This window comes from Brachyhypopomus gauderio, chromosome 11, assembly GCF_052324685.1.
Source record: "Brachyhypopomus gauderio isolate BG-103 chromosome 11, BGAUD_0.2, whole genome shotgun sequence".
In the NCBI taxonomy this organism is placed as follows: Eukaryota; Metazoa; Chordata; class Actinopteri; order Gymnotiformes; family Hypopomidae; genus Brachyhypopomus; species Brachyhypopomus gauderio.
In genome coordinates, this window is record NC_135221.1 from 4264110 (window position 1) to 4286631 (window position 22522).

Sequence of the window (22522 nt, forward strand, 5' to 3'; positions counted from 1 at the left end):
AAGGAGTCAGAGACCTTTGACCAATCCACTGCAGACCAGCGATAGCTGAGAGGGAGAAAAAGAAAAGCCCGGCTAATGAGGAGAAATCTTTGCATGCATCCTTTTAATTGACCTTGCAGGCAAAGGGACACAGATTGTGCTGTGAAGATGTAGTTATGTTGATATGCCCCCTAAAAAATGCACATTTAAACAATTGCATAGCCGATGCACCAGGCCCTAATACAAGTGTGTTCACATGTTTAATCAAACATCTGCAATAAATTACTCTGCCATTCCTCACCTTTTTGTTTAATCTTATAATACAGTATCATAGACTTCCCAGTCTTGCCAGAAGTGAGTTATTTTGCTTGCCTGTCATGAACACAGACGTGCACATAAAGTGTAGTGGATTTATACCTGAGTATTTAGACTCGCAGCGGTTGCATGAGGAAACAGGTTTATGCGAGAGGCCTGATTCCAGAATGTTCTCATTTTCTTTGTTAATGCTTAAGACCTGTAAAGGAGGATCAAAGTGTTGTAAAGTCGAGTAGCAACGAGCAGGCCATATTTGTCTTTTCCCTTCTTCCTCTCTCTCCCCTTCTCTCTCCCCTGATGGGGCTCCATACCACAGGAGATAAATAATGAAACTCGTATGTAGCCAGAGGCGGCACAGAACACTGCATCTCTGAAAAGATCATGGATCTCAGATCAAATGATTAAAAATGTGGGGAACTAGTCATGGCTCAGACCGTGAAAAATTAATGATTGTGCATGTGTGCTTGTGTGTGTGCTTGTGTGTGTGCTTGTGTGTGTGCTTGTGTGTGTGCTTGTGTGTGTGTGTGTGTGTGTGTGTGTGTGTGTGTGTGTGTGTGTGTGTGTGTGTAGTAGTCCTTACCTTTTAACTCTCCCTTAACTTATGCATGTGCTTAAATGAAACACTAGCTGCTGGCAATGCAGTAAAATATTTGATTAATTGTGATTAATTTTTATTGGATTTTAAACACAATGGCTCCCCTCTAGGTCAGTTTTACATGAAATCTGATAGATCTGAATTTATATTTATGTGTGACGTGATGCACTCTCATCGTGAATGCAGATGTGCGCTTCCTATTAGACAAACATGTTCCAGCTCAAACTCTGACGTGAATATTGTACTCAAAGTCATCATGGGTTAACCAGCACCTGAAGTGAGTAACACTCATGCAGATAGTCATTAAAATGTCCTTATGGGGGGAACAAATGAGATTCATGCAGTGTGGTGTATTAAAATGCTTTGGGAATCTAAGATTGACAGACAGGAGCAAACTGCATATTAGCTCATGAATGGTCTTTGTTTTGAACATTGTTGGCATGCTAACCCATCTCTTAGCACAAATCACTCTTTTTTCATCTCACGCACGTCTAAACTGCTAGAACAAGAAGACGGGGAAGCTCGTCTTCTGCAGGAGGTGAGTGGCTATCTGAGATCCCATCACTCCATTTCCTGGAGTTGAGGGTGGACATGGATGGAGAGGGTGGACTTAGACGTCTCTCTCCCAGGCAGCCTGCAGATAGAGATCACACTGTGGGATACCCAGTCTTTGTTTCTTCTGTTAAATTTCTGAGCATTAAGGTCTAATGTGGTCTGAAGGGGATTTGTAAGATGAAAAAATGAGGCACTTCTGAATACTACTACACTACTGAAAACTATTGAACTACTACACTACTGAAAACTACTAAACTACTACACTACTGAATACTACTGAACTACTACACTACTGAATACTACTGAACTACTACACTACTGAATACTACTGAACTACTACACTACTGAATACTACTGAACTACTACACTACTGAATACTACTGAGCTGTTACACCACCTGCTTGTGCCATGTAGCTGCTACTGTCGGGCCCTTGAAGAAGCCTTTAAACCTCTTGGCTCCAGAAGTGCTGACCTCTGACCTCTGTTCACAAAGAAGTTGGGATGTGCAAAGAGAAACATTTAATTGTCCTGTACACATGCATGCACATGTATTCACTACCAAATAAATGCATTCCATCAGGCCTAAATCTTAAAAGTGATGAATTAAACACACTGTGTGATGTATTGACACCTATCTGTGAAAGGAGCGTGTTCTGCTGAGTCTTGATAGTTTGGGATGGGCAGACAATACATACCTGACCCCTATTAGTCCCGAAATGTTTTTAAATCATGCTTCAGCAAAATGCATGTCTTCCTCCAGGTCCTGTGTTGCATCAGTAGAGATCTCACATCTACTGGGTACTGCATTGGCCGGATGAAATACCAATAAGCTTTCAGTAAAGTGTGATTTCAATAGAGATTCACTCACAAAATAACCATGTGTGATTGCATTAGATTTATAAACCACTGTACTGCTGTACCATTCACTGCCCTATTTGCAAGGACTAGCAGAAACAGGACTGCAGCTCTTCCTCTGTGTGTGTGTGTGTGTGTGTGTGTGTGTGTGTGTGTGTGTGTGTGTGTGTGTGTGTGTGTGTGTGTGTGTGTGTGTGTGTGTGTGTGTGTGTGTGTGTGTGTGTGTATGTGTGTGTGTGTGTGTGTGTGTGTGTGTGTGTGTGTGTGGGTGTGTGTGTGTGTGTGTGTGTGTGTATGTGTGTGATCAAACTTTACAGCATTTTATGTCCAGTCTTAGTGTAGTTATCACATGCAGCTACAATAGTGACTAATGCCCCAAATAAACCTTTTTTCCAGAAGACTAAACAAAACAGAAAAGAATAAAAAGAATTGAAAATGGTGAAATCAGTGGTGGGTTTCTTTCTGTATGGTCTTCACGAAGTCCTGCATAAGCTGGGACACACTGCCACCCAGAGGATAACAATGAAACTGCTAATTACCCGTGATGTTGCCTGGTCACGTTAACGGACCAGTAGGTTCTTTGACAAAACAGAAAAAGCGCAGACAGTCCAGTAGGAATAGTCCAGTAGTAATAGTCTTTACCCCTGCTGAAGAAGAGTGAGAAATACCTGCTTTGCCAGAACTCCATGGTGAGAACTTCCTATCCAGATGACCCAGGCCCTGTTGTGTGTGGGGGCCAGAGCTCTCTCGGGGTTCATGACCACATCATCTGTCTGACGGTTCTGAGTGGGAGTGAGACACTATCAGTGCCAGAGAAGGACAGAGATCAGAAAGGGCTAGAAAAGAGACGAGATAATAATCACAAATGACATGAGTTGACAGATGAGATTCTCGTGTTCTTTCTGACTGCGAATGTCCGACGCCGCCCTGAGCACGTGACTACATAAACCCACAAAGGCTACGACACGCTGCTGAAATGATATGTTCTCCTGTGAAAACTTGACATTTCGATTTGAGACGAAGGTGCATGTGGTGGGTGGGAGAGCCAGGAGGCTTTATTACCCCCCCCCCCCCCCCACCACCACCACTATTGTCTACATGCTCTCGTGGTGTCTCAGCAACCATCCTGAAATCACTGTTGCATAGCAACACATCTCCAACACATTCCACCAGAACAACTGTTGCAGCTTCGCCCTCGTTCTCTCTCTCTCTCTCTCTCTCTCTCTCTCTCTCTCTGTAACACTCCCTCATTCTCTTTCTCTCTCTCTCTGTAATACTCCCTCGTTTTCTCCATCTCTCTCTGTAACTCTCATTCTCCCTCTCTGTCTGTAACACTCTCTTTCTTCCTCTCTCTGTCTGTTACACTCTCTCATTCTCTCTCTCTCTCTCTCTCTCTCTCTCTCTCTCTCTCTCTCTCTCTCCTTGTACCACTCTCAAAGTATTTTTTCTACAGTTCTAACTGAATCAGTTCCATTGGTTTTGAGTTTTAAGATCACCCAATGTAAATATTTTATTAACCTTCAGTAACTGACACTGAACTCTTCAACACTGGCTTTGTATCAACACACTCACAACACAATGAACGTCTGAATAACATCTGCCCTTTTCAGTATTGAGGATGTGACACTGGCTACCCATCCCTCCCTCTCTCCCTCTACCACTTCCTCTCTCACTTCCTGTCTGGCTTGCTCCCTCTCTCATTCCCTCCCTCTCTCACTCCCTCCCTCTCTCAATTCATTGATCCTGACTATCTTGTTACTTGTGCACACACACAAACACACACATTACTCTAATGGCCAAATCAGTAATTAAGACATTAAGCTAATCAATTCACAAATGTGAACAACAGCTACAGACAACATCAGTCTTGGGCAGAGAACGTCCCAACATCTCCACTGAACATTGGCAGAAAGAAGAGCCACAAATCTCACACAGCCTGTACTGCTGCACACAAGCAGAGGTGAAAAACAGGTATTACATTAGACAGGAATATTGAGCTGTAGCAACTGAAATGTGTGCTGGGTGTTTCTGGGTCCTGTAGCTCCGAATCCATGTTATCCTGTCCATGTTTTAGTCGCTCTTTCTTCGGTTCGGTCCGTGAGCCAGTCCGGTACTTCCTGTGAATCTGCGTCATCTTCCTTGGACAATAAAAAGACGGATGTGCGTTTTGACTTTCTTTGCTCCTTTTGTTCAATTTGTTGCTTTGCCTTGTACCTTTGCTGTTTTGTATTGTGTCATTTTTATATGTTATATGCCTTATGTATTACTATTGTAGATAATAACACACCAGGTGTAGGGTTGGTGCCCGCTTGTGTTGGTAGTAGTTATGGGTTGGGAGTCGTTTTTATTCTAGGTTTATTTTAAGTCGGTAAGTTTACCAGCTGACGTATCTAGGTAATCTATTCCTAGAATAAAGTTGGGTGTTTGGTTTTGTATCCTCGACGGCCTGACTGGTGATGTTCCACCTTTACACATTCAATTACAATAAAGCGGATTATTCATGCACTCGGTCGCTGGTGTTTTTCACTTGGCCTTAGTTTAAACCGTTTTCACAGTTAATATCAAACCATCCACGTACACTTCTCTTCTGAAATAAGGAATAAGGATAAATCGAAAAGTGTAATAGTCAAAATATTCAAGAAATCCCAACGGTAATGTATTTTTTAATAGGCATGTTTTGCCGACTACCTTCTCCATAATGAAACTATGAAGCTACAAATGCTTAGAGTTCGGTTCTGGCTTCCTGCGATGAGGAGACGAGTTTCCGCTGGCCCATATTCCTTAATGAACGACCATGAGTTTATCAGTCAGTACATGTGTTTTAGTTTCATCATTAGCTGTAAGGGAGTTTGACACAGTTTACACTATCAGATTTATAGTCTATTCATTATGTGTGTTACTCAAACAGTTCAGTACAGATGGAGATTATTCATCTGTCCAGTGGGAACGACGCTAATTCTGCGACCAGCTACATTCCATTAGTAATAATAATAATAATAATAATAATGTAATAATTATTTCCGTTTTGGAAACGCAGACCCACTTTTAGTTCTCGTGTTTATTTATTTTTTTCTTTATCTTGAATATTTTGGCAGCACAGCGTGGCGATTTTTGACATTACAAACACCTGTGAGGTGCTTCCCAGACGTTACCAGACGTGTTGTCTCAGTCAAACGGAGGACGGTCCGGTGAGGATGGTGTTCTGAAAATCTATCCTACCGGTCAAACTGACCTACCAGATGTACTGCGCATGCGCATGAAAAAATGTACAGGTGTTTCTAGGGATTCAACTGGACCGCATGAAACGCCACGTGTAAACACACCCAAGACGCACTGCGATGGGACGACTGTTATGATCCTAACTGATACAGTATTATCCAGGAGATGGGACCAAGCAAAGTGTGAACACAGTGCCTGTGGATGCTGTATAGTTCGTTATCTTTTACCTAGACGGGTTAGGGTCAGATTTAGGGTTAGGAGGTAAAGAAACATGTTAACACTACTCTCCAAAATGTAACGGAACCGATGTGTGTGTTCTTCACCCAGGAAGGTAAGACAGGCCTAACAAGGGCCACGTTTTAGTGAAGAGGCAACGGAATCTGTCCGATATGAATCGAGATACTATCTGGACATGAAACACGTGTTTATGCAAAGTGTCATGCAAAAAGGTGATTGACAAGAGATCAACGTATCCTAAACATAAAACAAGACTTTAACCGCAGAATGCACTTTTAAAATAAGAAATGTAATACCCGTGTCATTTTTTTATTATTTCACCGTTTATTTGAATTAGAAAGAAAGGGGAAAACATCATTAAGTTTGAATTGGCATTAGATAATAATATATTATAGATAATAATATATAGATAATAATATATTATTTGTATAAGATATTGTTTTAGATCTTGGCACTATGCTAATATTTTACTCTCAGAATTTATGATTCTGTTGAACACTTCAGAAAATTATTATTAAGTGCGCTTTTATCTTGAAACGACTGCCAAAACGTAAGCAAATGTATACGATTTGTGGGGGGTAAACAATGCTTTAAGAACCACTTCTAATCTAAAAGTTTGGCGAAGACATAGAACTGTGGCTTTCAGCAGTTTAGTAGAAAACCCAGTGCAAGGCCGTCAAACACAAAAGATTTAATCTCGGAATCTGACTTGTTAATTCAATGGGCAATGGCAGATGCAGTTCCCCTTTGTGTCCACAAGATGGCATCTTGCATATGATTTGATTAAGAAAAGAATACCGCTTAATTTTATTTTGCTGTGGAATTGCATTCTTATGAGCTTGTCGGCGTGTTTTGCTCTGTGTCTGTACGACAGGCATTTGTTTTTTTCTCTCCTCACCTCAAACGAGGCATTTTTCACAGTTGTAGCTTCTGAGAGGCTCAACAGTCTTCACTCTGTCCACCCACCTTGTTTCTGACGACATTTTGCCTGTAAAGCCGGGCGTACACTGTACGATATTTTAAATCGTGTACTCAGCTCCAGCTCAAACTGTACGACTAAATCGCAGCTGCTTGAACAGTGCGATACTCTCACGAGGAGCGATTTGAATTTCAAACATGTTTGATATTCTTGCGACGCTGCGATTTCTGATCGGGAGTTGGTCGTGAGGTGTGAATCGCTCCTCGTTTACCTGTGTAAACTATACGATGCACGACACGCGATTGAGCCGAAACTCCCGATCTTGTTCGCATGTTTCTTCACAACAGCTCTCCTCAGTGTAGAAGCAGAGAGAGCGGATGGTGCACACGTCTGCCTGTAGAGGGCAGTGTAGAGGGGAATAGTGATTAATAGTGATAATTGTGAGCCCAACTTTTATCTAGTGTTACTAGTGTTGTAAGTGTTCAGGCTTTGGCAATACAAATGAAGCAATATTTGTCATGCCAATAAAGCACCTTGAATAGAATTGAATTGAATTGAATAGAGCTTCAGCAAGATACCAGGACGTCATGTTCTATCTGAAGAGCTGTTGGCAGCATCAGCACCTGACAGGAGAGATAACTGTGGGCTACAGAGTTCTAGGGGCTTCCTGGCAATGCCGGACCCTCTCGAGTTGGCACCATTGCCTGTGTGAATCTTCAGGAAGTGTACATTTTGTCGCTGTCAGACTAAATGAAACTTCCATCTGATGATTTTCCAATTTTTTCTCGATATTATGGCCGGATACTGCTGGCGTTTTCTCTTCGACTGCAGTATTATTAAGATAAGGCACAGTACCAGCAACTGCGATCTTTAATTGTGCGTGCTGCAGAAAGGCGGCGCCAGAACGTTTCTTTTGTGTGTGTGTGTTTGTGTGTGTGTGTGTGTGTGTGTGTGTGTGTGTGTGTGTGTGTGTGTGTGTGTGTGTGTGTGTGTGTGTGTGAAGAAAGTCAACACATACCTGAATATATGTGAAGCCTTTAAAAGCACTACTTCTGATCAAAATGTTTGTCTTTATTTACTGATGTAAATCTCACTGTCAGGGAAGACACTGAACACTGAACTGTGCACGGACAACGAATGAGGAGCGGACAGCCTTCACACAGTATAGATTCTCTAAAATGGTCTTGTTAATTCAATGGGCAATAAGAGATGCAGTGCCCCTTTATGTCCACAAGATGGTATCTTGCATAACGTGGCGTGTAATTATTAGTTGAAAAAACGCAGACTTTGCATACTTTGTTGTAGAACTGTTCCTTGTTTTTTAAGATAAGGCAATTCATTGTTAAATCTTGTGCCTTGAATAATAGAGTTCTAAACTTTTTTCTAAAGTTTTTATATCACAACACTGTGCTTTGTCCTTAAATAGAACTCCAGCTATTCCATTCTGTATAGAATAAACAGAGACCTTACTGCTTGATTTGGCAAAGGAAAAATATATTAGCAGTTTAATAATAAATCCAGATGATACAGGGTCTGTCATTTTAATTCATATCCTTCCAAGGTACGTTGTGTTGCTTTAGCAGACCGCAGTGTTTAAACAGGGCGTTTATTGTTGAAAGAGTTTAAGATGCATACAGAGAACTAGTTGGGACCTTGTGATCTGCGCACTAGATTAAACAGAAAGGTCCTCATAGCCGGCTCCTTTCAGACCTCGGCTTCCAGTCATTGTTCCTGCTCACGGCTTATCTAGCGGTCCTTCTGGCTGTTGGAGAATGCGCACTGTTAGAAGGTCTGACTGGATGAAAAGACTACAGTCGACTTCAACTGTATATGAGCTGTATGAAGTGTGTAAGATCTACTAAAGTGTGGTGTTTACTAATGTTGGGAAAACATATTTCATGCTTTATGCTGTCCATTGATTTATTTATTATTTGTTCATTTATTTTTTTATTGTTTGTTTATTTGTGATGTCCCGTCATTCTCTGCTTTCCCTGTAGTGCATTTCTGCATTTGCAGATGTAGTTGGGCCTGGTCTTAGTTTATACCTTTAAAGCCCTTGTGAATTGATGAATTTTAAATTAAATTAAACCATATTAAATTGATCACGCGCACCATGGGGTTTTGATGGAGCGCAGGGAGATGAGGAATTATTGTATTTGTTGAGTAACGTAAATATGTACATCCTGTTTTCAAAGTTAAAAATAAAACGAGTAAACTTTTGGCTTGATAACATAGACAAGACAATGCATTTCCTTGGCAGAAAGATATTTTAAGGACATAGGTAAAAGTCTAACTGGGATTATCTGCAGAATATTTTACACCGTTACCTGAAGAGGAACTCAAACTATTGTCTTTAATGCAGTCATTTGATTGATAAGACTGGCAGTTATTCATTCGAAGATGCCATCATGTCGTTTTTTATTGTGCTAAATTAATGTAACGTCTCCCTGAGACCAATCAGCTGCCTGTAGACAGCACGCGCTCCAGGTTCATTAGAATATGACGTCGCGTGTGTCTCGCGCGTTGCTGAGTATAAAGCTTAGTCTGCGGAACTGGACCTGCAAAGTAGCCGCATTAGATCTGCTGTGAGACCTTCAGGGGTTTCATTCATTTTGTTTGGGGTGGATCAGGAACCATATTGTTTTGGTTTTCCCGTCTTTATATTTTAAAATGTCAAACCCATCTTGATAAAGAGAGAGAGAGAGAGAGAGAGAGAGAAACAGACGGACAGAGAGAGAGAGAGAGAGAGAGAGAGAGAGAGAGAGAACACCGCACCTGCCCTGGAGTGTTGCTTCCTAACTTCTTGAGGCTCAACTTGTCCAACAGAATCTTAGTTTCTTGCGTTTCTGTTCACCATGGGATATACCGTGTTGGTGTCAGTACCTTGAACTTACAACAAATACACTTGAAGGAGGTGTGAAACATTATTTTAGAGCACCTTGATCTGAAGTGCTGGTGGATTTGGGCTAAGGACGCCTTGTTCTTTGGAATAACCCAGGCTACCCGAACACTCGGAACCGACGGGATGTCTTTAAAAGAAGGCGCGATATTGATAGTCCTGCTTTTACACTGCTTAACATCAACAAGTGGTAAGTGGTAATCGGTGCATTCATTTATCTGCCACGTTTATTTGTGGTATAATTTTTTTTAAACTTTTTGTCCGGGTTTAAGATTATTTTATGTAGTTTTATATAGGCTACTCGATGATTATATACACATTTATAGGCATAGCTTCTCTATTAAAATGCGAATATGATGGGTATCACAGTTCTTAAAACATTTTACAGTTATTAACATTTATGAAATGAAACGGTAGGCTTTGAAAACACGTGCGTTTTTGATTTAATTATGAGCGCTACCTGATTTAGTCCGTGTATGGGTGTGTTTTGGTTTGGCTGCATGTAAAAACGTGCGCTAGTTATTGTAATTCCCTTTCATCGCACAGGAGGGAGTTAAACACACTTCACACTGTACCTGCACACGGGCTGAGACTGTCCCACCCCCACTGGGGATCATACCGTTTGTCACTCATGCAACTAATGAATGAATGAAACAATTATGACTAAACGACTGGTCATTAGTGACCTAAAATATGATATGCAGTTTTCCACTAGCCACAAAAATATTGTTTTTGCGTGTAGAGAAATAGCACACGTGGTCTGAAAGAATCCGCAGCGTTTTCAGTATGAGCCTAAAAACATTTACTGTGTGTGAATGGTGGCAGGAATGGGAAGAGGATGCCTGTTTAGAGGAGAAAGCACGCTGTTGATACTTTGCTGGTCAACTGTCTGGGCTCACCTCGCAAATAACAGAGGAAAAAGGTGGATGCTGTGATGTAGAGACATGTACAACCTCCTGCTCTAATCCTAACAGAGGAAACACTCCTGTTGCCCCAGTTTTGGGTGGGGTTTTTTTGGAAGGTGGAGGAGAGAGGGGGGGTGGTCTTCAGGCTTTGTCTTTGTCTACAAGGTTTCCACGTAGATTTCCTCCACTATCCTCATGTTGAGCGTGGGAAAGACGCACTGAGGAAGTGGACAGGAGACAGGAGACACCCTGGCATTGTTCTGACTTCAGAGGTCAGGGAAACGTGACACATTACCTGAGCACGGTCTCCTTCCCAAACTCCTACGGCCAGACAGTCACATGCGTGAACTCCCCATAGCTGCTGTCTGCTGCTGCTGAGTTGGAGAGATGCTTCCTAAAGACCTGAAAGTGTGGCTAAGCCATAGTGTGTAGTCTAATGAAGCTTGCTGCGCTATTATTTTGATTGTTGATGAGGTAATGGGCAGAAGTATGTCTTGAATTAAACATGTTGTCATATAAACAAACATTTTTATTCAGTGTTATTTCGTCATTTCCTGGTGAATCTCTATTCGTCACTGTTTGAACCAAAGTCCGAATCCTCCAAAATTCAAGACATACTATGAGAGCTTATGGGACTCTGCTCCACTTATGAAGGACATCTGTGCTGTTGGTCCTTCTTCAGAGTCTACGCAGTAGTCTTACTTTAGTGTCCTGTAACTAATAAAATGTGCAAACAAAAAATACCTACCAGGAGATGACAGGTTGAGATATCTAAACCAGGCACTGTCATGTTTAAATTTATTTATTTGTTTTACATTTTGCCATCATAACTTACCTTTTTATGTCAGCCTAGCAGTGTTGTTCAGATAATATAATATATTTGACATTATATTGACTTACTAAATGAAAGAGAGGAAGTCTTATAAAATCTTCAACTAGGGTTAACCAGCACGTTGAGAAATCATGATTTAGTGTTGTGAGCTGAAGCAGCATGATACCTTCTTTAGTTTAGTTCTTCAGCGTGCGGCCGTGTGGTTATGATGTCCAAGCAGATTGCTGTGCTTGAAGACAGATTAAAGACTTTTGGTCATTTGAAAGCATCAGTGGAGACAATGTTATCTCAATGTTATCTCAATGTTATCTCGATGTTCTAGTGATCTGTTTTGGAAAGGCAGAGAGAGCCTTAATGTCTGTACTGTGATCAGAGTACAATGATTGATATTTTGCCGATGCACTATTGAATGAATCATCTACTCCTGGTCTTTGGGAAGAGCAGATGTTTCGCTGACCAAGGACGCCATACACTACTTATTATGTACTTATTATGTTCTTTATCCATTTCAGGTATTTTTTTGCCTAGCAAAAGAAAGCAATAGTTTATGCCTAGGCTATGTTTAACTCTAAATGCATTAAACTAGCATGCCTGTCAAGTTCTGTAAATGTAAAATAGGACCTCTTGGTGTATTGCTGAAGGTCACATTCTTGTGACATTCACATTCTCACTGGTTTGTATTGTAAAGAAGTTTTCAAAGTGTGTTAATTATTGAACTCATTTGGGGTTTACCTATCATCTGCACAATGGAAGGGATTTGCGACTGCAAACTACACAAGGGACACGCAAAACGACGTTACAACTCCGATCTCATGCTCGCAGTTCTGTTTGAGCAAATAAACTGCTGTTTACCTTTCATTAGTCCATGAAGGAGCCAAATTCCCCACGGCTGAATCACCAAACCAAAAGTCCCTTATTGAGAGCTACGGAGGCAGAACGAATCACACTTGGCACTTAACCTAATCCGCTTGTGAGCCAAATGGTTTGCCACACCCTAATAACTCATTCATACCACAATGGTTAATTAGAAAACCACAGTATAATGGAGCTGTGAACCAGAACACTAGAGATTGTCTATGCCGCGTTCAATAATTCAGCAGTCTAGCCTGAGAGGGATGTATCACAGTGATGCCTGGGGGACAGTTTTCAAATCCTGCTGCATGTCATGAAGCACATTACAAACACTGACATTTTATGGGCTGTTCTGTACTTGTTTGTGTCTTATTTGAAGCGTGTGTGTGTGTGTTTTTTTTTCCTACCCACAAGGCTTTGTTTAGAGTGTGTGGTGATGCAACAGTAGAGGAGGCTGAGAGGCATACAGTGGGTAGGGGTCAGCCAAGGTCATCCCTCAGCAGAGGAGGAAGAGCGAGACTACACACGGAGGGAGTCCAACCACGGTGGAGCTGGGCTGTTCTGGCGCTGAAATATTAGCCGTGTTGTTAATGTTGGCTGTTGACTTATCTCTCCAGCGTTCCAGGTTTTGACAAACTGACATTTTCTGAAATATTGCTATAGGAACAGGAGCAGTGAAAAAATTTCTCTATGCGCGTTGTGAATTCACTCGCATTATTGGGCCTTGGGCCAGGTTTATATCTCTCTTCTCCTGTGTACACAGGTTGGGTTGGGAGCCAGCAATGGAACTGTGAATGCAATTTTATCCAGTGTTATCCAGTGTGTTTTGTCATTTCCTGGTGAATCTCCGTTCATCGCCGTTCTGAATCCTACAAAATTCAGGACATACTATGAGAGCTTATGGGACTCTGCTCTATTTATGAAGGACATCTGTGCTGTTGGTCCTTCTTCAGAGTCTTAGTGTAGTGTACTATAATAAAACCTGCCTCACAGAATCACCCAATTTGGCCATGTGTTTTTCTATTTCCTTATTACATGCATTCACGTTCAAACTCAGGGCAGAGGGGGAGGGGGGGTTGCTCTCTGATTAATCTACAAACTAATAAAAACTGCATTCTTGCTTGCTGTTGTCTTAACCTTGCCTGGCAGACGATAACTTTAATATGAATGTAACCGTATGTGGGATTATGGCCCGCCAGTGTCAAATGCAGTAGCCACTCACCATTTTGCACACTGTCCACTGCCTCTCCCTCAACACCACTCACCACGCCCACTGTCACTGCCTCTACACCACTCACCACGCCCCTTGTCACTCCCTCTACACCACTCACCACGCCCCTTGTCACTCCCTCTACACCACTCACCACGCCCACTGTCACTCCCTCTACACCACTCACCACGCCCACTGTCACTCCCTCTACACCACTCACCACGCCCACTGTCACTCCCTCTAGTCCACTCACCACGCCCACTGTCACTCCCTCTACACCACTCACCACGCCCACTGTCACTCCCTCTACACCACTCACCACGCCCACTGTCACTCCCTCTAGTCCACTCACCACGCCCACTGCCACTCCCTCTACACCACTCACCACACCCACTGTCACTCCCTCAACACCACTCACCACGCCCACTGTCACTCCCTTCACACCACTCACCACGCCCCTTGTCACTCCCTCTACACCACTCACCACGCCCACTGCCACTCACCACGCCCACTACCACACCCACCACCACGCCCACTACCACGCCCTCTACACATGACCAGATACTCTCTGAATAATTCATAGTTCTTCTGCTGATATGAATGCATCAAGCACCACAATGTTTTTTTGTTTTGTTTTTTTTATATGCGACGCTGGGCCTGTTAAGAGTGATCTGCCGCCCTAATACAACAATGGTCTTGTGCATGGCAACATATAGTCACCACACCCCTACAAGGTGTTTCTAATAAATCAGTGCTTCCAATAAAAATGGCAGTGAGTGTTGTGGAAATAAAATATGACACCACGTGTTAAGACTTGATATTTGTTTCACATTTCCCCAGATAACAATATAAAATGGCCAAATAAAGAGACAGGAACCTCAATGCGGCCGTCGTGTACTGTGACCTACTGTTTGGCACAGATCTTCAAGTGTAGATTCATTACTGACTGTCCTTTCTCTTTTTAGCACTTTTACCACACTCTCAATGTCAGGATCGCAGTGGCCCTAGCTCCAAGGCTAATGGAGCCTCCGTGCTCCATTGTCGTTTGTACCCAGAAAAAGACTCCCTCCTCGGGGACAGCTTTACGGGCATGGTGCATGACACAGCCAGGGACTCCTGTACCCGCTGTGGGGGAGGGAGTTCCGCCCATTATGCCCGGCTCTGACAGGGCCGTCAGAGGGATTTCCTCATCACACAGATTGTACTTGGGCAAAGCCGAACACCACAAATGATGCGTTGCACAGCAACATTAGCCTCAGAGCAACAAATGTTATTGGGATGTTATGGTTCTGTGGTGTTATTGGAATATTGTGGTTCCATGATGTTATTACAATGTTATGGTTGCCTGGTATTATTGGAATGTTATGATGCTGTGGTGTTGTTGGAATGTTATGGTTGCCTGGTATTATTGGAATGTTATGATGCTGTGGTATTATTGGAATGTTATGGTTCCGTGATGTTTTTTAGAATGTTATGGTTCCGTGGTCTTATTGGAATGTTATGTTTCCGTGATGTTTTTTGGAATGTTATTGTTCTGTGGTTTTGAAAAAGTGAAAGAGAGGTAAAGAAGAGAGTGCAGGCAGGGTGGTGTGGATGGCATAAAGTGTCTGGGGTGATCTGTGATAGAAGGGTGTCTGCTAGAATGAAAGGAAAGATCTATAGGACAGTAGTGAGACCTGCTATGTTGTATGGACTGGAGACAGTGGCACTGACAAACAGACAGGTGAGGGAGATGGAGGTGTCTGAGATGAAGATGTTGAGATTCTCATTTGGAGCGACGAGGAAGGATAGGATCAGAAATGAGTTTATTAGAGGATCAGCACATGTAGCATGTTTTTGGAGATAAAGTTAGAGAAGCGAGTTTGAGATGGTTTGGACATGTACAGAGGAGGGAGGAGAGGTATATTGGTAGGAGGGTCTTGAGGATGGAACTTCCAGGCAAGAGGAGGAGAGGTAGACCTAAGAGGAGGTTTATGGATGTAGTGGTGGCTGGTGGCTGGTGTGTCAGTGGAGGACACTCAGGACAGGGCCAGATGGAGGAGTTTGAAAGAAGAAGAAGAAGAAGAAGAAGAAGAAGAAGGTTCCGTGGAGTTATTGGAATGTTGTGGTTCTTTGATGTCTGACAGTTCCATGGAGTCTGACTCATAAATAAGGTTGACTCATTCTCCCTCATGCTCAATCTGTGACCAGTGAAGCCCTGCCCCAAAATCAGGCTAAATAACCCTGTACGTGTCTCAGTGTGGAGACAAGCTACTGATCTTCTGGGGGCTTCTCATTTGGATTCTTTTAACACGGCAGTGGTGGTTCTATTAACACAGCATTGATACTTCCTCTAGACAAATTGGTTCACGTTGTCTTGCCTGATCACAGCCAAGCGTCCAGCACAAAACAGTGTTGTTAAGAAATACTACAGAACACAATAAAAGAGTCTTGTGAGGTTAATGATTCTGTGACCCTTCATGCAACTGCAGACGCTCTTAAACTTGTTAAAAACAGCTAAATATGTCAATACACATAGCAATTGCACCACATTCACTATTCTTGTCCCATAATGATTAAATGGTTTTATTGGAAACTATGTGATCATCCCCCAAACACTACAGCAAGTTCCATTTTTGGCGTTTTTCAGGCGGTGTGCTGGAGGAATGCGGTATACAGCTGGCAAAGGGTTGGGGGTGCAATTGGGGTTAGAAGCTGCTTGTCAAGGTCAGGGCTGAGCAGGAGTCAGGGGCAGTGGGGGGTGTAAGGGCAACACCCAGGCTCAGAGACTCAGATGATGCTTTTATGAGAAAGTGCTCTTCTTAAACGCTGTGGTGGCCCCCCTGCTGAACAGAGCAGCTGTGACCATAGCCAAGAGAGTTTGTGAATTTCATGCACGGCGTTCCAGCACATGTTGTGTAGGTCCACATCTGCGAGGGCGGAATCAAAGGAGAGGAAGCCTGCGTGTGGGTTCACATGTGCATGAATACTGACACCAACATAAAAGATGTGGACCGAAGCTACTGGATAACGTTGGCACATGTCAAGATCAATTAGTCTCACTCTGACTACTGGGACTACTGCCTACATAGTGGAGGCTTCTGAGAATCACTAATTGCATTTAACTTTGATTGCACATGATGAAAGACAACCCAGTTCACAAATGGTGCATTTTTATAAATGTCATACATGAATGCGTGGAATTTTCTCTTCTTGCTTAACAAATATTTCCGCTGATGAATTAGGCATGGAGGTTCCTTCAGATTAGCGGAAGCTTTAAGCCGACAGCGGACGAGGTGGGGTGTGATGTAACTGGTCAAGTGCACAGACTGGGCAGAACGGCGCTGGTCAAGCTGGGACACGGGTGGGCTTCACATGGAAAGTCCAGAAAACATCCGTTCCCCTCAGCTAACCTTGGACTCTCAGATAACAATGATGTTGTGCCATACTGGGAGGAAGTTCATATTAAGTAGTAACATTGGTGGGATTAGTCCATTCAGTGAACACAGCTGTGCTTTCACATGTTCCCATACGTTCCTAATACACAGAAGAGATTTATTTTACTTTGTGTGTGTGTGTGTGTGTGTGTGTGTGTGTGTGTGTGTGACACTGAGGGTGGGCAGAGAGGAGAAAGTTGAGTGTCTGATCTTAATGGATCGTTTGGGTCTAGAGCTTAAAGCAGAGAAAGTGAACAGGAGAAGCGTCACGAGTTTGTGTGTAAATATAATCTGTATGTGTCAAGCTGCTTGTTAAGCAAACACTGTGTTCACGCACTGTGGATTTTGTAGTGCAAAGTCAAACAGTGTAATTGTGAAATACCGTATTTTGCAATTCGCTCGACTTGCTCTTTTTACACATCTGATGGGAAGTCCCTGAATGGCACGCACTTTAAAAGAAGCATCCCTCGAACAAGCAGCCTGTTCTCAGGTCAGCGGGGAGGGAGCCAGGGAAGGACAGAGACTGCTGGTGAGCGCCCAGTCACCTGTTCTCAGAGCAGTGGGGAGGGAGCTGCTGCCATCAGCGGATCAGAATGGCCTCATGACAAGTGCAGCTATCCAGGCCAACAATGTTTCAGCTCCCCGTCCTCACACGGGTAATAATAGCCCGCTGGTCAGCACACGCAAGGTCGGTGTTCAGTGAAAGGTTGCGTTACTCAGCGCCCGAGTGATCTGAAGGAAGTGGTTGAGGACGCTGGTCAAACCCGACTGGGTCTGCCTGGTTCTCGCCTGTGTTCACTACGCATGGGCTGAGAGAGGTCACGTCTTTAGGGTGGGGGCACAGCTGCAACCTTGATATTCCTCCCAAACTCTTTAATGTCACACGCACACACATGCACTCACACACACTCACACACACACAAATACGGACTGTGGCTGTTAGAAGTGTCTGTGTTTAGCAGGACTTCTCTCCCTCTCTTGATGAACATACGTCTGTGAGGGTGGGCAGCTGCCAGTCGGTGTTCTCTCCACTCTCACACCTCGCTGTAGCTCATTCCCAGCATGCCGAGGCCCTCCAGATCAAACATGGGTAATTATTTGTGCAAAACATCAGTTTACTAGCTTCCATTTCATCATACGTAACAATAAATAAAGAAGAACAACAAAAAAAAAAAAGTTTGAGAAGCGAAAGGTCTGGATCACGGTGATAAATCAAGAAACTGGAGTAGGAAATGGAGCACGCTCACTTTACGATGAAAACATGACTGCGCACATGCTTGGAAAATGAGGCCCATTGTTTCCAGAGGTCTGCCAGCTGTTTGGAACACACTGGCTGGATTTAGCCGGATGCTTGTGGTACACACGGGAGTGGAAATGCACTTCGCTTCTGGCCCAGAGCAGCACCACACAGCCACGCTCAGAAAACAGAAAAAAAAATGTCCCAGAGAGAGCTACAAGATGCCGTCCCGTCTTATGACAACTTCTGGAAGAGTCATGTTTATCACGAACTAGTGTTTGAGACTCTGGTCATATTGAGTTCGAAACAACACAAACCCGAAGTCTCTTTGGGTTCTGGAATGCTCCGTAGCTTTGCAGTGAACTCTCTTCCGCGTCCGCGCCGGTGAGGTCGCATCTGTGCTGGGAGTGGCGCTAGGAGTGTGTCCTGTTTCTAAAGGCCTGTGGTGTGTTTCCTGCAGGTCTGCTGAAGCAGGGACCCCAGCTGGGACCACAGCTGCGGCCGAAGGGAGACACACACCTGCGACACGCTGGAGGATCACTCATACTCGTGTGCAGGTACTGTTCTCTGCCCTGCCACACACACACACACACACACACACACACTGCAGTAGCCCAGCACACACTTATATGCTGCTCTGTAAGTTAAAGAATCTTCATCCTCCAGACCCCACGATGGGAGTTGCTTCCATATCTTATGATGGATGCTGAATGATCTCTTGTGACCAAAACCTCATCACGAGAGTCTCTTGCATTACTCCGAGCAGATGAAAGGTCAAGTGTGCTTTAGAAGAACATGGACACTTGCACACTGGGCATCCAGCCTCTCAATTTCTTCTGGCTTCTCTTACTGTTCTATCTTTTAAATCTCATCTTCATCTGGGCTCGGCACTTGGATTAGAGCAGATAAGAGTGGCAGATCCCTGAAAGGAGGGGGCAGATTTGCGGCCCTGTTTCTGTCCTTCATCCCAGTTTCTACAGAAGAACGGGGGTCAGGTGGGAGAAGATCGGCAGGCTGAAACACACACTTTTTTGGAATATCGAGGGAGACGTGCATTCCGCAGCAGCCGCGCCAGGAATGCCGACCCCGGCGATCCTGTCTGCTGTGATGCTTCCCTACAAGGACATGCGTACTAACTGCCTCTCTGACACGGCCGATCTGTCTGGCCCTCGATAAAGAGGCTGAAGTGATTTGACCCTATAGTCCACAAAGCCACTGGTATGTCAGATATGTTTGATGCTCCTAGGGGATTTTTTTTTTTAAGGGATGTTATTTGAAATATGCATTACTAGAAGACGTTATCCAAAAAAGCCGTGTTCCCATGTGAAAGTCGGACATATCAGATGACACAACATTACCAGAGAAGCTTTCAAACACTTCAAAATAAACACCATGAACTATCCTGGGAGCACAGACGGAGAAGTGTCTGCATCTCTGGTCTTGAGCATCAAGTTTCCGAGATTTAAACTTTGCTGCACGCGTGAATTGTGAATTATACTCTGCCATGAGCTGCATAAATGACCGTATAGCTCTGGAACAGATTTCACAGTATAAACAAATCTCAAAAAAAACTTTCTGTTGTTCATTTTGATTTTACACTGATCATACAGTGATTAAGTACAAGTGCTATTGTTATATATTTGCTCATTTAATCTGCGCTATCAAATTGTGTTGATTAGGGGATCTTCCAGTCTGCATTGGAGTCTGGCCCGAAGGAGTCCGATGTCTGAAGATGTTCGAGTTGAAACGTGTGTGATGAGTTCACACGAGCACTGCAGTAAGCTGGTGGTAAACGCACTGAGTCGCGAAGACACGGGACACTACACCTGCAGCTACAATCACTCCAGCGAGCAGGAGACCTCCACTTACCTGTTTGTCAAAGGTTGGTCCAACTGAATTTACATTTACTGAAATGCAGCTCAAACAAGAACATCTAGAAGTAGGTGATATCTTCATCTCTGCGAGAAGAAACTGTTAAGAGGGTCTGAGCTACACGAGGAAGCGCAGATGGAACTGCAGTTTCTTTGGCATTTAATCAGTAACTATTGTTATTTACATGCACAGATAAGACTGCTGTTCTCTGATGTACATGCAATAGTTTCTCTTTTCTTGGGAAGCAAATAGACGACTTTCAAACTAAATGGACCCAAAAATTACTGCCCAAAAACCCCACATTGCACTTCCTGCTGATTGTCATGGCAGAGATACAGTGATTGAGGGGTCTGGGGCCCCACTGTGCAGCACAGGGTCTGGAGCAGCTCCAGCTCTTTGGGGAAACTCACACTCCCAAAAAAAGCACGTAATGAGCAGCTCAGCCTCACACTTTACCTCAACCCCAACGAGGTTGTAAATCAGGCGACGCTGGCCGGAGCCCATTTGTAATTGCGCATCTGCGATTGCACGCAGAGAAGGGATTTGACGCGCCGAGTAGATAGGCCGGCAGACGGAACACGGCTGTCTGGGGACAGAGAGACAAAGTGGGAGAGAAAGGAAGGCGTTCCTACCGTGCGGGACGTCTCCCGAGAGACGGAAGCGGAGTGTGATAGTCACGGAAGCCCTGGCCATTGGACGTTTCCTGCTCAAGCTTCTGTTTTTTCCACCCTCTCCTCGAGCTTTAGCGACACCAATACTGCATGTCTAATTTTGCGACAGAGACCTCCCCAAACCTCAGAGCGTTCCGCCTGCCCGTCGTAACCGACAGGGCGTTTGCCCTCAGCCTTCCCGTAAAGCAGGACACAAACCTGTCCCGATCTAACAATAGCCTTAAACAGCGACACCATGGCGACAACAACATGACCTTTGGCTCAGTACCTGGTGCTAGTTTCCTTTTTTGTACCCAGGTATTAACTTACATTTAAAATATGTTGTTATGTTATTAAATTTGTTATTAAAGATTTTCTCAAGTCTAGTGTTGTGGAGCGTCCCTCTTGTTGTGCTATGCCAACTTCACAGCAAGACTGCATGGTACAGGGCAGTGAGTGATGGTGAATTAATAACCTCATTATGCACCCCTGCGTGAGGTCATGTGCTGTTTGGAGAAGAAACCTCTCACTTAGTCAGGGATATTTTATCAGTTTTCTGGGTTGGACGCCCAGTTGTTGCTTTGACTTTATGGGTTTTGAAGAAAAATATTGTGCAAAGTCTGCTAAATTAATCCTCGAGCTCATTAGCATCAAAGGAACAACAATGATTACCTTGGAACTACAAAAACATTCATGCAGCCACACATTTGAATAGCAATAACGGAGAAGGGCCAGGGAAGTTCCCCCAACTGCCCCAAAATAGGATCTGCTGCTTTTGTACTGTGGTGAACAGTTTTACGTAAATTGCGTGTATTTTGCGTATATTTTGTCCACAGATCACAAGCATCCATTTGTAGAAAACGTGAGAGACGAAATTCTGTATATGGACAGAGAAGACAAAACATTGAAGGTCCCTTGCAGGACAACATCTCCTGATCAAAATGTTACTTTGGAAACGGTGAGCGTGTTTCTCCAACGTGCTTCTTCATTCACTGGGATCCTCGACTACCTGCGCTCTTCATGCTGTATCATGCATTGTCATTTTTTTTATGGCACAAAAAAATGTATTACTATTAACTATTCGTTTTTTTATGTGACTGCTTCGTTATACCCTTTATATGTTATGTTATGTGTATCTTGCTCCATATAAAGCAGAGGACGATGTCAACCTTACGAGTTCTCGACTAGTTTTGGTAAACTTATAGAGGCTTCACAAGGACATGAGATCCCCTAATGAGATCCCATTTACATTTTACGGCATTTGGCAGACGCCCTTATCCAGAGAGACTTACATTTTTATCTCGTTTTTATACAAGTGAGCAATTGAGGGTTAAGGGCCTTGCTCAGGGGCACCTCAGTCATGGCCTCAGGTCTGGGAATCGAACCCACGACCCACGACGTCACAAGACCAGTTCCCTAACCACCAGGCCATGACTGCCCTATGAGATCCCCTCATATACCCTCATGAGATCCCCTCATATACCCTCCTGGTTTCCCTCAGGTCCTCCTCTTCCTCCCCCCTTCCTCAAGCATGCGCCAGGCTCGAGGGCAGAATGAGGGGAAAGGCACTGGGAGGCTCAGGGTGGGCCAGAGAGTTATCCTGTCCACTTCCTGTATGGAGAGGAAGTTGGCCAGAGACTCTCTCAGCTCACATCCCTGTCCCAGAATAGAAAATGCTCTATAAATATGACTACTGTTTTATGCATTGTACACTGTAAATACAGGTAGGAAACAACAGCTGGCTCAGAGAGCTTCAGGAGTCTGATTAAGTTAAAGTGTTGATGCAGTTTCCAGTGGAGGAATTTGGAAAGAGGGCAGTCTTTACAAATGCCATTCCATTGGTTAGGCGTATTTAGGACAACCAACCCCAACTGTGGACCACAATGCCTTGCCGCGTTCAAACGCTTCTCAGTGATAGCATAAATAACTGTGACCTTCTTACCACCTCAACACTTATCGTTCTAAATCACTTCCT

At 43.8% G+C, this 22522-nt stretch overlaps 1 protein-coding gene and 1 long non-coding RNA gene across 2 annotated transcripts in view; one reads left to right on the forward strand and one right to left on the reverse strand.

Moving 5' to 3' along the window:
* Nucleotides 1-1224: 1224 nt before the first annotated feature.
* On the reverse strand, nucleotides 1225-3297 carry LOC143526491 (uncharacterized). The gene is made up of 3 exons (XR_013133865.1): nucleotides 2968-3297; nucleotides 2140-2245; nucleotides 1225-1925 (listed from the first exon to the last, which is right to left on the reverse strand). It is a non-coding gene; the product is annotated as an uncharacterized LOC143526491 (long non-coding RNA).
* A 5942-nt stretch (nucleotides 3298-9239) lies between these two features.
* The window catches only part of kdrl (kinase insert domain receptor like), a 40748-nt gene continuing 27465 nt past the window's right edge, over nucleotides 9240-22522 (forward strand). Inside the window, exons 1-4 of the mRNA XM_077021138.1 lie at nucleotides 9240-9763; nucleotides 18486-18582; nucleotides 19705-19907; nucleotides 21384-21505. Coding sequence (XP_076877253.1) covers nucleotides 9700-9763; nucleotides 18486-18582; nucleotides 19705-19907; nucleotides 21384-21505 — 486 coding nt within the window. The 5' untranslated portion in view covers nucleotides 9240-9699. The remainder of the gene's footprint in view (nucleotides 9764-18485; nucleotides 18583-19704; nucleotides 19908-21383; nucleotides 21506-22522) is intronic.